Raw genomic sequence first — 13,215 nt, forward strand, 5'->3', positions numbered from 1 at the left:
GTTACAGCAAAGTATAGAGACGAAGAAATAGAGAACTGTTATATGTAAAGGCATGCACATAGTAGTTTTACAGAAGTACACATTCAAGTAGAGCAGTATTTATAAAATCAAATAAGTGTAGCACTGTAGATTTCAGTGTGGTGTATTATTGCACACAGTTGCATACAGATTCCTGTTGCAGTAATGGATGGACTAACTAGGAGTAGCAGCCAGTAGTTATAATAATATTAGCTGAATATATTGCACATAAGTAATGTACATACTGCCTGTGTTTTCACCAGAGATGGCCACTCTCTACGTGTCCCCTCACCCTGATGACTTCAGGAGCCTCCTGACTCTCATCGCTGCAGAGTTTTGTCCGTCCTCCCGCCCCCGGACCCTCACAGAGGGACCTCCTGCGTCCCTGATGCCCTGCCTCCAGACCCACCCTGGTGCTGGGCGCTGGGGGAAGTGAATCTGTCCTCAGCGGGGCCCCTGCTGTGTCCTGGTACCTGGCCAATCAGGGGAAGAGGGCTGGTGCGGATACAAAACAGCAGAGCCAGGTGTGGCAGTGGCTCAGCTTTGCAGACAATGAACTCACCCCGGTGTCCTGTGCTGTGGTCTTCCCTCTGATGGGGATGACAGGAGTGGATAAGAAGGTATGTTTCAAGTTTCAAGGCTTTATTGTCATTAGCACATTAGCTACAGTGTAGATATGGCAATGACAACTTAGGACACAGGCTCCTCCAGAAGTGCAACATGAATATATATAGGACATAGAACAAATAAAACAGTGCAAGAAAATGTTTGGAGATGTGCAAGTAAATACAAATAAAATAGAAATATTGCAAGAAGAGTCTATATGGAATGATATATTAGATACATAATTAGCTAAATGCAATCAGATGAATGTTTATGGATGTTGTTTAATAGGTTCAGGTGTTTAATAGTCTTATGAGGTGCAGCCACATTTTTTGGTGGACATTTGTGTGTTTTATTCATGTGATCTATTCTCAAATAAGTGATTGTGTGTCTCAGCTCCAGCAGAGTTCCCGTGCAGAGATGATGCGTGTACTAAAGGTTCTCGATAAGGCACTGGAGCCCAGAACCTTCCTGGTGGGGGAGAGCATCACCCTGGCTGATATGGCTGTAGCTACAGCTGTTCTCCTGCCTTTCAAATATGTATGTATGATGTGCATCACTTATCTCAGTTTTTTTCTGTAGAACAAATGACTCTGTAGAAAGAACTCTCACCCATGTTTGCCAGCTGTATTTTTAAATTAGGGGTGCACAGATTATGAAATTGTGGGCCTGTACTGTTTTAATTTACAATGTGGCTGATAGCAGGTGCCATCGTTTTGTGGCTTTTGTTTAATTAATTAGTTCTCATGTTATTTATCACCCTTGTTTGCCAGGGAAACAAAGACATATCTGTAATATAGTCATTCACCCCTTTATTACTCTATCTTTTAATGAGCACACATTCAATCATACTAAACAATTAAAAACCACCCATCCAAAAACGACCCATAACTGTTCTAACTACTCCTTGATGTATCCTTGATACATGTCAGTGTGTTTATATGAGACGCAGAGTTGAACAGCCGCTCCCTCTCCGTGCCGGTACAATGTGCTTGAAAACATGAAGATTATTTCTCTAATCTGAATGCAGTTTCTTTTGTGGAAAATGTCTTTCAAACTGAATGTGTGGTCCTTAACTGACAGTATAACACTCACACACACTCACAGTTCGAAGTCAACAAGGCTGCAGATACTAAAGTGTATTTATCAGTTAACCATAGTATGATACTATTTTTGTCCTTAAGGTGTTGGAGCCATCAGACAGGAAAGTATTGACCAATGTTACCAGGTGGTTCACAACCTGCACGAATCAGCCTCAGTTCCTGAAGGTGTTGGGGGCGATCACTCTCTGTGAGAAGATGGTGCCGGTTACACCCAAACCAAATGCTGCTGTGAATCCTAAAGCTGCTGCGAGTCCTAAAGCTGCCGCGAGTCCTAAAGCTGCCGCGAGTCCTAAAGCTGCTCCTGCCAGTCCTGCTGTTGAATCCGCTGAAGCTGAAGCTAACGGTGAGGAAGTCCTCTGCCACCGTTCACAAATATTTCTTTTTTGTGTGTGTGAACAGTATTCTGATGTTGTCATGTTTCCTCCTTCAGGCCCACCAAAGACAGAGGCCCAGCTGAAGAAGGACGCTAAGAAGAGAGAAAAGCTGGAGAAGTTCCAGCAGAAGAAAGACATGGAGGAAAAGAAAAAGACTCTGCCACAGACAGAGGTATGGATAGTTCACTTTTAGAATTTGAACTTATTGTAAGATAAGTAAAAACATAAATATGGTCTATAGCAACGACATAGCTTAGTTACTAATGTTTTGAGTTAGTCAAAGATCATTTGATCATATTTTTGTGGTTTTTTGTCTTTCAGAAAAAGGCCAAACCGGAGAAGAAGGAGTTGGGAGTGATCTCATACAGCGTCCCCACGGCCCCCGGGGAGAAAAAAGGTGATTAATCACTCTTGGCGCATGCGTTTCCTTTCTTGTAACGGAAGGTGTGCTTGTGACGTCACCAGATACAGAAAGATAGATTTGCTGCGGATATATTTAGTTTCTCTGTCCCGTGAATCAGATCAGCTCCAACATATTGTGGGTTCTTCCTTTGCCCATTTTACATCCTTCCACCAATTTTCATGAAAATCGGGCCAGTAGTCTTTCCTGTATTCCTGCAGACAGACAAACTTATTACCATCTTTGGCAGAGGTAATAAAGAATAAAACACAAACTATGAGAGTTAAGTGATAGTCTAGCCACAAGAACTCCTACAGAGACGCGTCACGACACAAGAGTATGTTCTAATGAAAGTATAACAAATTGAAGGTAACTAAAAAAGTAATTGAAAATCAAAAACAGTGCAAATTAACAATTACTATGGCTATTATAAGATACAAGTTGAAGAAAAAATACCAGCAGGTTTATTTTGCCCCTTAGTGGTGGTGAGGGGTATTGTATCATGTAAGAAACTGGCCTCCATGGATACCCTTAATAATGCAAGGATCTTCTGTTTTTCATTATGATTAGATTCAGATCATATCAACCCTTTTTCTAACTTTCAGATGTGATAAGCCCGCTCCCTGACTCCTACAGTCCTCAGTATGTGGAGGCGGCCTGGTATCCGTGGTGGGAGAAGCAGGGATTCTTCAAGCCTGAGTACGGGGTAAGGAAGTCCTCCCCGTCACAATATGTTCACACAAATATTTGTATGCCTCTACGCCTGCGACATCTGTTGATTTTGGGTTGTGCACCACTTTGAACTGATTTAGAATTTGCTGACTAAAGGTCAGGGTCACTGTGACCTAGGGCTGTACCCGAATATTCGAATATTCGTTCGTTGGAGTACTATTCGGGTTTCAATTTCGTTATTCGGATATTCGTTTTGTTTGTTTTTTCCCATTTTTTTCTTCAAATTGAAATGCTAACACTTAACCATAAACATTATCGTTTACTTTCTCCGTCTTTATATGTAGATATTACTTTTCTCTGTTAATCTCCGTCACGTTGTTTCCAAAGCAACAACAACTTCCTGTCAACAGCGCTACCTCTCCTTCAAAATAAAAGCATGTCCATAAATAGGAAGCCAAGCCAAATTACACTTAAGACATACAACTGCAACTAAAGTAACACACACAATGCGATATCCTTTTCAATTTCAAAGAACACAAATTGGGTTAATAACTATAAAACAACAATACCGTAGAATAACAAAATGAATGCCGTGAATACACCAAAATACACGTGTTGAAGCGGTTTGCTGCTGATTACGACGACCCCCCCGCGGGCCGAATATTCGCTGCTGATTACTACCGAATATCCGGAGCCTGAAAAATGGTATTCGGGACAGCCCTACTGTGACCACACATAACATGTTTCAGCCGTAACTCAAATATTCACATGATTTTAAAGGCAATTTCACACAAATGTCAAAACAGGATACAATTATGATATTAAATCTAGTTTATCACTTGATTTGAAAGTGATTTTTAATGATTTACAAGGCTCTACATAACCTTAAGTGATTGTCTCTCATTTGATCAACCTGCAAGGACACTTAGATCCTCCAATGTTTCACTTTTAAAAGTACCTAGAGTACATCCCATTTGATCTTAGAACAGCAACCATTATCATTTTTAGTAGTATCACTGTTCATGTTTTAATGTTTTATTGTTTTTACATATTTTAATGATGTTCCTCATTTGTTATTGTGATTTTTTGTCATACTCTGTAAAGCACTTTGGGCTGCGTCAAGCCTGAAAGGTGCTATATAAAACCATCTCTGTCTGATATAACATGCCCTCTCTACGTTCTGCAGAGGAAGAGTATCAGCGATGCTAACCCTCGCGGTGTCTTCATGATGTGCATCCCTCCCCCTAATGTGACCGGATCCCTCCACCTGGGTCACGCTCTCACCAACGCCATTCAGGATTCTCTGACCAGATGGTAACTACCCTTGGACTTTTTTAAACAGCCTGAAACACAGAGTCAGATGTTCAGTGAGGCTTTTGTTGCTTCATGGGATTTCTCATGTGTGACTTCTGAAGTTTGCAAGATGGCTGCGTCGGTGTTTTGGTGCGCTCTGTTTTGTCTTAGTGCGTTAATTCAGTGTTTACATCGTGTTTACATATATCGTGTTTACATACATCGTGTTTACATACATCGTGTTTACATACAGTACATCGTGTTTACATACATCGTGTTTACATACAGTACATCGTGTTTACATACAGTACATCGTGTTTACATACAGTACATCGTGTTTACATACATCGTGTTTACATACAGTACATCGTGTTTACATACAGTACATCGTGTTTACATACATCGTGTTTACATACAGTACATCGTGTTTACATACATCGTGTTTACATACAGTACATCGTGTTTACATACAGTACATCGTGTTTACATACAGTACATCGTGTTTACATACATCGTGTTTACATACAGTACATCGTGTTTACATACAGTACATCGTGTTTACATACAGTACATCGTGTTTACATACATCGTGTTTACATACAGTACATCGTGTTTACATACATCGTGTTTACATACAGGACATCGTGTTTACATACATCGTGTTTACATACATCGTGATTACATACATCGTGTTTACATACATCGTGTTTACATACAGGACATCGTGTTTACATACATCGTGTTTACATACAGGACATCGTGTTTACATACATCGTGTTTACATACAGGACATCATGTTTACATACATCGTGTTTACATACAGTACATCGTGTTTACATACAGGACATCGTGTTTACATACAGGACATCGTGTTTACATACAGGACATCGTGTTTACATACAGGACATCGTGTTTACATACATCGTGTTTACATACAGTACATCGTGTTTACATACATCGTGTTTACATACAGGACATCGTGTTTACATACATCGTGTTTACATACAGTACATCGTGTTTACATACATCGTGTTTACATACAGTACATCGTGTTACGTACATCGTGTTTACATACATCGTGTTTACATACAGTACATCGTGTTTACATACAGTACATCGTGTTACGTACATCATGTTTACATACATCGTGTTTACATACAGGACATCGTGTTTACATACATCGTGTTTACATACATCGTGTTTACATACAGGACATCGTGTTTACATACAGTACATCGTGTTTACATACATCGTGTTTACATACATCGTGTTTACATACATCGTGTTTACATACAGGACATCGTGTTTACATACAGTACATCGTGTTTACATACATCGTGTTTACATACATCGTGTTTACATACAGTACATCCATCTCTTTCTTCGCATCTGTCTTCCTTGTAAACTAATTTCCACCACCTAGTTTCCATTCAACATATCCATCACTTCAGTCACATGCTTTTATCACATGGCAATACTTGTGTTGATATATAATGTTTTCATAATTGTTATGCTATGACGTTTGTATTTTGTTTTTGTCCTTGCTTTGTACAGCCCTTTGAGGCATTTCTTGTGGGGCTATAATACATTTTGATTTGATTTGATTTGAAGAGCTCCTCCATTCTATTTCTATGTAAATACTGCTATATTTTAATGTTATTATAGTTGTTGTAAAATAGTTCTCTCTCTGTATTTTTGTTTTACTTTTATGTATGCACCGTGACATCAAGTTAAATTCCTCGTACGTGTACCTGGTAATAAACCTGTCTCTGATTCTGATTACATTGGCGTGTTTTCCTCTCTGTTTCCAGGCACAGGATGCGGGGGGAGACCACCCTGTGGAACCCGGGCTGTGATCACGCCGGCATCGCCACCCAGGTGGTGGTGGAGAAGAAGCTGATGAGAGAAAAGGGCCAGAGCCGGCACGATCTGGGCAGAGACAACTTCATCCAGGAAGTCTGGAAGTGGAAGAACGAGTGAGTGGAAGGAGTAGAAGAAAGGAGCACATATGAGCGATATCAGCTTTGAATAATACTGGAATAAACATCATCTGTCAATCACAAACTGGAACTATTTGTGTCACGATGGAGGAAGTGGACTGATTTCGTAAAACCTCATAGGCCAGATTTAATTTTTACAAACCTATGATTTTACTGTGAAGTCCTAATCACTCCCTAATGTTCGTATTGTTCGTACTTTTTACTGTAAGGCATTTCGGACAGACAAACTCAAGATGTACAATTACTAAGTCTTGAAAAAACACTGTAATTGTTTTCTGCCAAATGTCAATACAAAATATATTACAGAATAATACTGGAATAAAGACACATTGATAACCTAGCCCTTTTGCCGTTTTCAGGAAGGGAGACCGTATCTACCACCAGCTGAAGAAGCTGGGCTCCTCTCTGGACTGGGACAGAGCCTGCTTCACCATGGACCCTGTAGGTCCTCTGAAATCCCTGAACTCATTTGAAGAATATCCTAATTTCCTCTTTCTCATGACCGTATCCGCTTCACTCTCCAGAAACTCTCGTATGCTGTCCAAGAGGCCTTCATCCGCATGCACGATGAGGGAGTGATCTACCGGAGCAAGAGGCTGGTCAACTGGTCCTGCACGCTGAACTCTGCCATCTCCGACATAGAGGCAAGTCTGCTTTTTATTAGAGAGATACAAATGTAGGGTTGCGGTCGAATAGTCCAAAAATCAGCTCCTAACGTCTAATAGGGATGGGAACGATTAATCTTGACTTGGTTTCTATACTTATTTGAACATGTATTTTTTTTATAGGATATGTACATTTCGGTTAACCGTTTTTTGGGGGGGTCGAATATTCGAATATACATTTGCTTTCAAATTCCCATCCCTAACGTCTAACCCTATCGTCTATTCCTTGACCTCTGAGTGAAACGTCACGGGGTTAAGGGATAGTGGATAGGAGAATTCAAAAGGACTTAGGAGAAGAGACTGCGGTACTTTAGAGAATCCGACTGCACTTTCACTATCCGACGTGTTTATGATGCGCCAGCGGACGTCATGAATGTGCGTCTGCTGCTGTGGGTAACCATGGAAACTACAGTTTTCTATACAGAGGACTACAACATGGATGTTTAATAAGAACGAGGGACTACTGTAAACTCATCTAGAGACTCTGCACCGTGCTCTGATGCTGTTGCTTTATGCTTATGAACGTGGACAACAGAGAAACATATTCTTCAGGACCAAAGTTGGAATTGAAATAAAAAAGGAAACTGAAACTTATGCTCGTCACCCTCTCCCTCCGGTCCACATTAATACAAATGATCCCAATACGTATGATTGTATGAACTATGAAAATATCTTAAAATCAATACTGTATTTATTATAAACGTTAGTCCTTAACATCTATCACTGTGTATATCACCATTCAAACATCTTTTAAAAGTTGAACAAACCCCACAGCTCAGTAAAGACTGTGAGATGTTGACTTTATTTGATCATTTCAGTAAAAACTAACGTTCATATTTCTCTTTTTGATTTTAATACTGATGAACGTTCAAAACAAAGCACTTTGGAAACTTACCACATACGTTTTAAAAAGCTTAATAAGCACTGTAACGTTCATGATATCATTTCTAGGTCATAATCGGTTGTTTCCGTGAACGGCCGAATGTTGTTGCGGCAAATGCTGCGGCTGCAAGGCATTGTAAGCGTCTTTGGGTTTAAGCGTCTTTGGGTTCAAGAAAAGCGCTATAGAAATAAAATATATTATTGTGGGGCAGCATTTTCTCCTCTCCTTTCGGTGAGGGAGGTCCAGTGGTTCCTAAGCTAAAGGAGGTTATAAAGGAAGTTTGAAACCTCCTTTCCTTTCATCTAGAGAATTGGAACGTCACTTATCATGGCTGCCACTGAGGGACTTCCGGGTCATTTCACTCGGTTAGGAAGGTTCCTAAGCTAAATGGACTATTCGACTGCAACCAATGTCACTTACAGTCAAATCACAAACATATGTCGGTCTACTTGTTCCTATTATTTTCTTATTATGTTTGAATCTTAGGGTTTGACGGTGGGAGCATTTGTTTAGACTTTTTTTGAGCAACCATACACTTATTTTTATAGTTGGGTAAGAAACAACAGTTGTTATAGATCACTACAAAACTTTGTCTGAAGCACATTATAATAACAACTGAAGAATGCTGAAAGTGGTCTGAGTTTAGAGTCTTTGTTCTAGTGTTAATTTCGTCAGCTATTTTTTTATTTAGTTTTAGTCTTAGTCCTGTGTTAAATTTCCTTTTTAGTTTTAGTCATATTTAGTCACCTTCATCCTGTTTCTATTTAGTCAAGATTTAGTCGACTAAAAGTCTGAGCATTTTAGTCTTATTTTAGTCAAAGAAAACTAATTATTTTAGTCTACTTTTTGTCAATGAAAACTGTTGAGTCTTTTTTAGTCATCAGATTATATAGAACATTTCAGTCAAACTAGTCTAGCCAAAACCAATCATTTGTCATTTTAGCATATATAAATAAATAATATTATATCTTGTCCTGATTTGATGAAAACCACAGGTTGAATGATTAAGCAGCTTTGCAGAGTGTATCTGCTCAGCTGTGTTATGGCCACATTGCTTCCCTTCTGATAAAACAATGCATTCGCTTTTTTTCTCCGCCTCATTGTAGCGAAAAAGGGCCCAAATATCACATCGTTTCTTTCTCCCAAGCAGTGGTGGCTTTAGACTTTTTTGTTGTCAGTCATTTTGACGGACAGGATCGTAACATTTCCGTCATAATCCATTATTATCCGTCGAGTGCACAATTTATCACTCACTCGCGCTGACGGGGGGTATTCGGTTAACGCGAGTGCGACCACTGCTCCCAAGCCCTGTTGTTGCCATTTTATTTTCTGTTGAATAAAGTTAGTTAGACCATGAGTTAGACCCGAGTCTTCCTGACAGTTCATATTTTGCCGCTGCCCGGTGTAATTCAAATGTACCGCCGCGCGCAGCACAGACACACAGCTGCTGCCCTGCCGCAGCACCGGAAATGGAACTGCTGGGAGAAAAACTGACTATCAGAGATGTAACGTTATCTTTGATAATATTTCGTCTCCTCATTTTTCGTCAACGAAAGTAAAGAGAGATTTTGGCATAGTTTTTATTTAGTGAACTACATTTTCGTCTCGTCACTTTTCGTCAACGATATTGCATGATGATTTCGTTACAGTTATTGTTTACTGCCGTCTCGTCATCGTCTCGTTTTCGTCATGGAAAAAAAGGTCGTTGACGAACATATTTCGTCATAGTTTTAGTCAACGAAATTAACACTACTTTGTTCAGATACTTTACGTTTCTTAACCCTCAAGTTTGAAAATGCATCTTATATTTCATCCAACACAAAATGTAATATTGATGCATTTGAGAAGTTTAGCGTGTTCTTTTGCTCCAGAAGTTACATTTGAGTAACTAAGGAATGGGAATGTGTTGCATTTCTGCTTCTTCTCTCTCCTCACATCCCTGGTCTGCCTGTGCGTTTGTGCTCCCTATAATAGTCCTGTAAATAAGGGAAATAACATTTATTTTTGTGGCTTTTCTGTAGCTAATTAGCACTCAGTATATAAGTGAGAATCAGTGTTAGTATACTCAGGTTCTGCCAGAAGGGTAAACAGTTTTTGAACACACACACACACACACTCACACACACACACACACACACACACTCACACACACACACACACACACACACACACACACACACACACACACACACACACACTCACACTCACACTCACACACTCACACACACAGGTACACGCTGAGGAAAAGTTTTACGATTAGTTCTTGCGTTTTAAGTGTCCTGTTGTGTAGACTGATTGAAAGCTGATTTGTATTGAATGGTCAACATTTACTTGAAAATAAATGCTCTGACTGTTCAATTTCCAACGTTTGTACCGGTTATTATTCATCAGAGCTATTGTGTGCCTCAGTTGTTGTGAACAAAGCTACAGCTCATTGCCTCAAATCAGGGGTTCCCAACCCCCGGGCCGCGAAATAGCTGTGAGTTTATCGTAATATTTGCAGAATTATAAATATATAAAAATATTTTATCATAATAAAAATGTTTGCACCTATACCAGTCATATTATTTCATCCAGTAGCCCAGTTAATCTTTCACCAGAAAGCCGTTGAAAATGGCTTTTATGATGTTCCGAGGGATTCGGCGGCTCAGCCTCTCGTGCGCCCGAGAAATTCGGGTATTCCCAAAAGAAGTCAGTTTAATCTTAATCTCGATGTAGTGCTAAATGCTGTCTGAGTGCACCGGAACGAACGACACAATCATAATATCTTCTGAAAACAAATGCCAGTGTCACACACACACACACACACACACACACACACACACACACACACACACACACACACACACACACACACACACACACACACACACACACACACACACACACACACACACACACACACACACACACACACACACACACACACACACACACACAGGCGACCGGACATCTCCTTCATAATGCGCCTTCTCCTCGTTTTCCCAGCATTCACTGGATTATCCGTAAATCATACAAACAAAACCAAAACGTTGATTTATCTGTTTTCCCGTTTTGGTTTAAAAGCTGAATAACATTGGTTTTCCGTTTTTCCGAAAAACCAAAAAACGACACCGGTTCTTTCTTAAACGTTGTTAATATGCTTTGGATGCATATTGTTCTGGTATTTGTTCAGGCTGTTACATACAATTAGCCTCTGTTGCTACCTGCTGGTGGTGAGTAAATATTAAAATCAGTTAAAATTGACAACCGGTCCGCGATTTTCTTTTAATGTATCTGCCGGTCCTTGGCAGAATAAAGGTTGGGAACCCCTGCCTTAAATCATTGGATTTAAGGCCTCTACAATGTGATTATAGTCAGAAAGTAAAGGTACACAAAAGAAGTATGATTTTGGAATTCATAGCAAATGACATCAGTTTTTTCCCTGAGTACCCCGCCTTACTTGTTAACCCTGTTATAAGCCGGTAGTTGGATCAGAGCTCTGCATGCTGTGCTCTCTTGATTAAATCTGCGGTTGGTTTCAGGTGGATAAGAAGGAGCTCACTGGCAGGACGCTGCTGCCCGTGCCCGGCTACAAAGAGAAAGTGGAGTTCGGGGTGTTGGTGTCTTTCGCCTACAAAGTGGACGGAACAGGTGAGCACATGGAGAGGAGAATATAACGAACAAACACCTTGATACGATACGATAATACTTTATTGGTCAGATCAAGTCTGAAATCTGTATCTCCGATTAGATGGTAGCAGTTCATATTCGCTGTTCAGAACATGAGCCACTTGTGTAACACCTTCCTTCTTTCTCTGTTGCTTAGACGAGGAGGTGATCGTGGCAACAACTCGTATCGAGACCATGCTGGGAGACAGCGCTGTATCCGTGCACCCCGCTGACCCCAGGTATCAGCATCTCAAGGGGAAGATGGTGCTGCACCCCTTCTGCGACCGCAAGATGCCGATCGTCTTCGATGATTTTGTGGATGTGAGCTTTGGAACAGGTAGGCATGGTTACAGGACGAGCCAATCTGCCTGTGGCGCTGCAGTGTGCTGAGAATAAGTGATCATAACAAGTCATTAAGCCATGCCACTTGCCTCATTATGGCCTGTATTTCCCTCTCCTGTCCCTCTGCACCATTCTGTGCTCAGGTGCTGTCAAAATCACCCCAGCCCACGACCATAATGACTACGAGGTTGGAGAGAGACACAATCTGGCCTTCATCAACATCTTGGATGAGAACGGCCTGCTCATTAACGTGCCCCCTCCCTTCCTGGTAAAGTGTCTCGTTATCGCCCCTTCCCCCTGCAGAGTGTGCATTTCCACCACCGTCTCACTAAAAAGTCAGACTTCCTCACAAGTTTGCTCGGTGTAGCAGTTTCATGTCTTGCATTTTCATTTTTAAGTATTCTGTCTGTACCCCAGGGCATGAAGCGTTTTGAGGCCAGGAAGGCCGTGCTGCAGGCCCTCAAGGACAGGGGCCACTTTAAAGAGATCAAAGACAACCCTATGGTGGTCCCAGTGTGCAGGTAAATAATAATACGTTTATTTAGTATAGCACCTTTCACAGAAATAAAATTCACAAAGTGCTTCATAAGAAAGAACAAAAGTTAAAATACAGATCACAGAAACATGCATACAAAAACAACATGAGGCAGAAAGTCAAGGTCATAGATGGCAAAAGTACACACATCCTTTACTCAAGTAGAAGTACAGATACTCGTGTTTAAAAATACTCTGGTAAAAGTAGAAGTACTGACTAAACTTCTTTCCTCAAGTCAAAGTAAAGAGGCTTTGAAATGTACTTCAGTAAAAAGTACCCATAACTAGCAGCTGTTTTAAAGAGTACCTGACCTCCCTTTATATTAATAGAACAATAATGTCATTATTAGCTAATGAATGTTTCCATGCTGAACAACGGCAACATGCCAACGTTTCCATTGGTCCCTCTTCTTTAGAGAAGACCAGGAAATGATGGATACACGGATCGTGTTCAAATCAATAGGCACGCAATGACTCTAAAGAATAATGATCACGCACCAAACACACATTCAGACTAAAGGAACCAGCTGTTTGGAGAATGTGAGAAGTAGAAAGTACTAGGGATGGGAACGATTAATCGAATATTTGAATATTCGAAATTATTCAGGTATTCGAATAATTATTCATGTATTTGAATATAAGTTATGAATATTTTTATTAAAAAAAAATGTTGTATA

The 13,215-nt window shown here is 40.4% G+C and overlaps 1 protein-coding gene across 1 annotated transcript in view; it reads left to right on the plus strand.

Moving 5' to 3' along the window:
• The first annotated feature begins 283 nt into the window (after positions 1-283).
• The window catches only part of vars1 (valyl-tRNA synthetase 1), a 37,591-nt gene continuing 24,659 nt past the window's right edge, over positions 284-13,215 (plus strand). Inside the window, 15 exon segments of the mRNA XM_034221600.1 lie at positions 284-409; positions 411-638; positions 1,018-1,161; positions 1,806-2,067; positions 2,155-2,270; positions 2,420-2,495; positions 3,104-3,204; positions 4,357-4,484; positions 6,275-6,439; positions 6,823-6,904; positions 6,988-7,107; positions 11,536-11,644; positions 11,820-11,999; positions 12,148-12,272; positions 12,422-12,525. Coding sequence (XP_034077491.1) covers positions 284-409; positions 411-638; positions 1,018-1,161; positions 1,806-2,067; positions 2,155-2,270; positions 2,420-2,495; positions 3,104-3,204; positions 4,357-4,484; positions 6,275-6,439; positions 6,823-6,904; positions 6,988-7,107; positions 11,536-11,644; positions 11,820-11,999; positions 12,148-12,272; positions 12,422-12,525 — 2,066 coding nt within the window.

The sequence above is a fragment of the Gymnodraco acuticeps genome, unplaced genomic scaffold (assembly GCF_902827175.1).
Source record: "Gymnodraco acuticeps unplaced genomic scaffold, fGymAcu1.1, whole genome shotgun sequence".
NCBI classification, from domain to species: Eukaryota; Metazoa; Chordata; class Actinopteri; order Perciformes; family Bathydraconidae; genus Gymnodraco; species Gymnodraco acuticeps.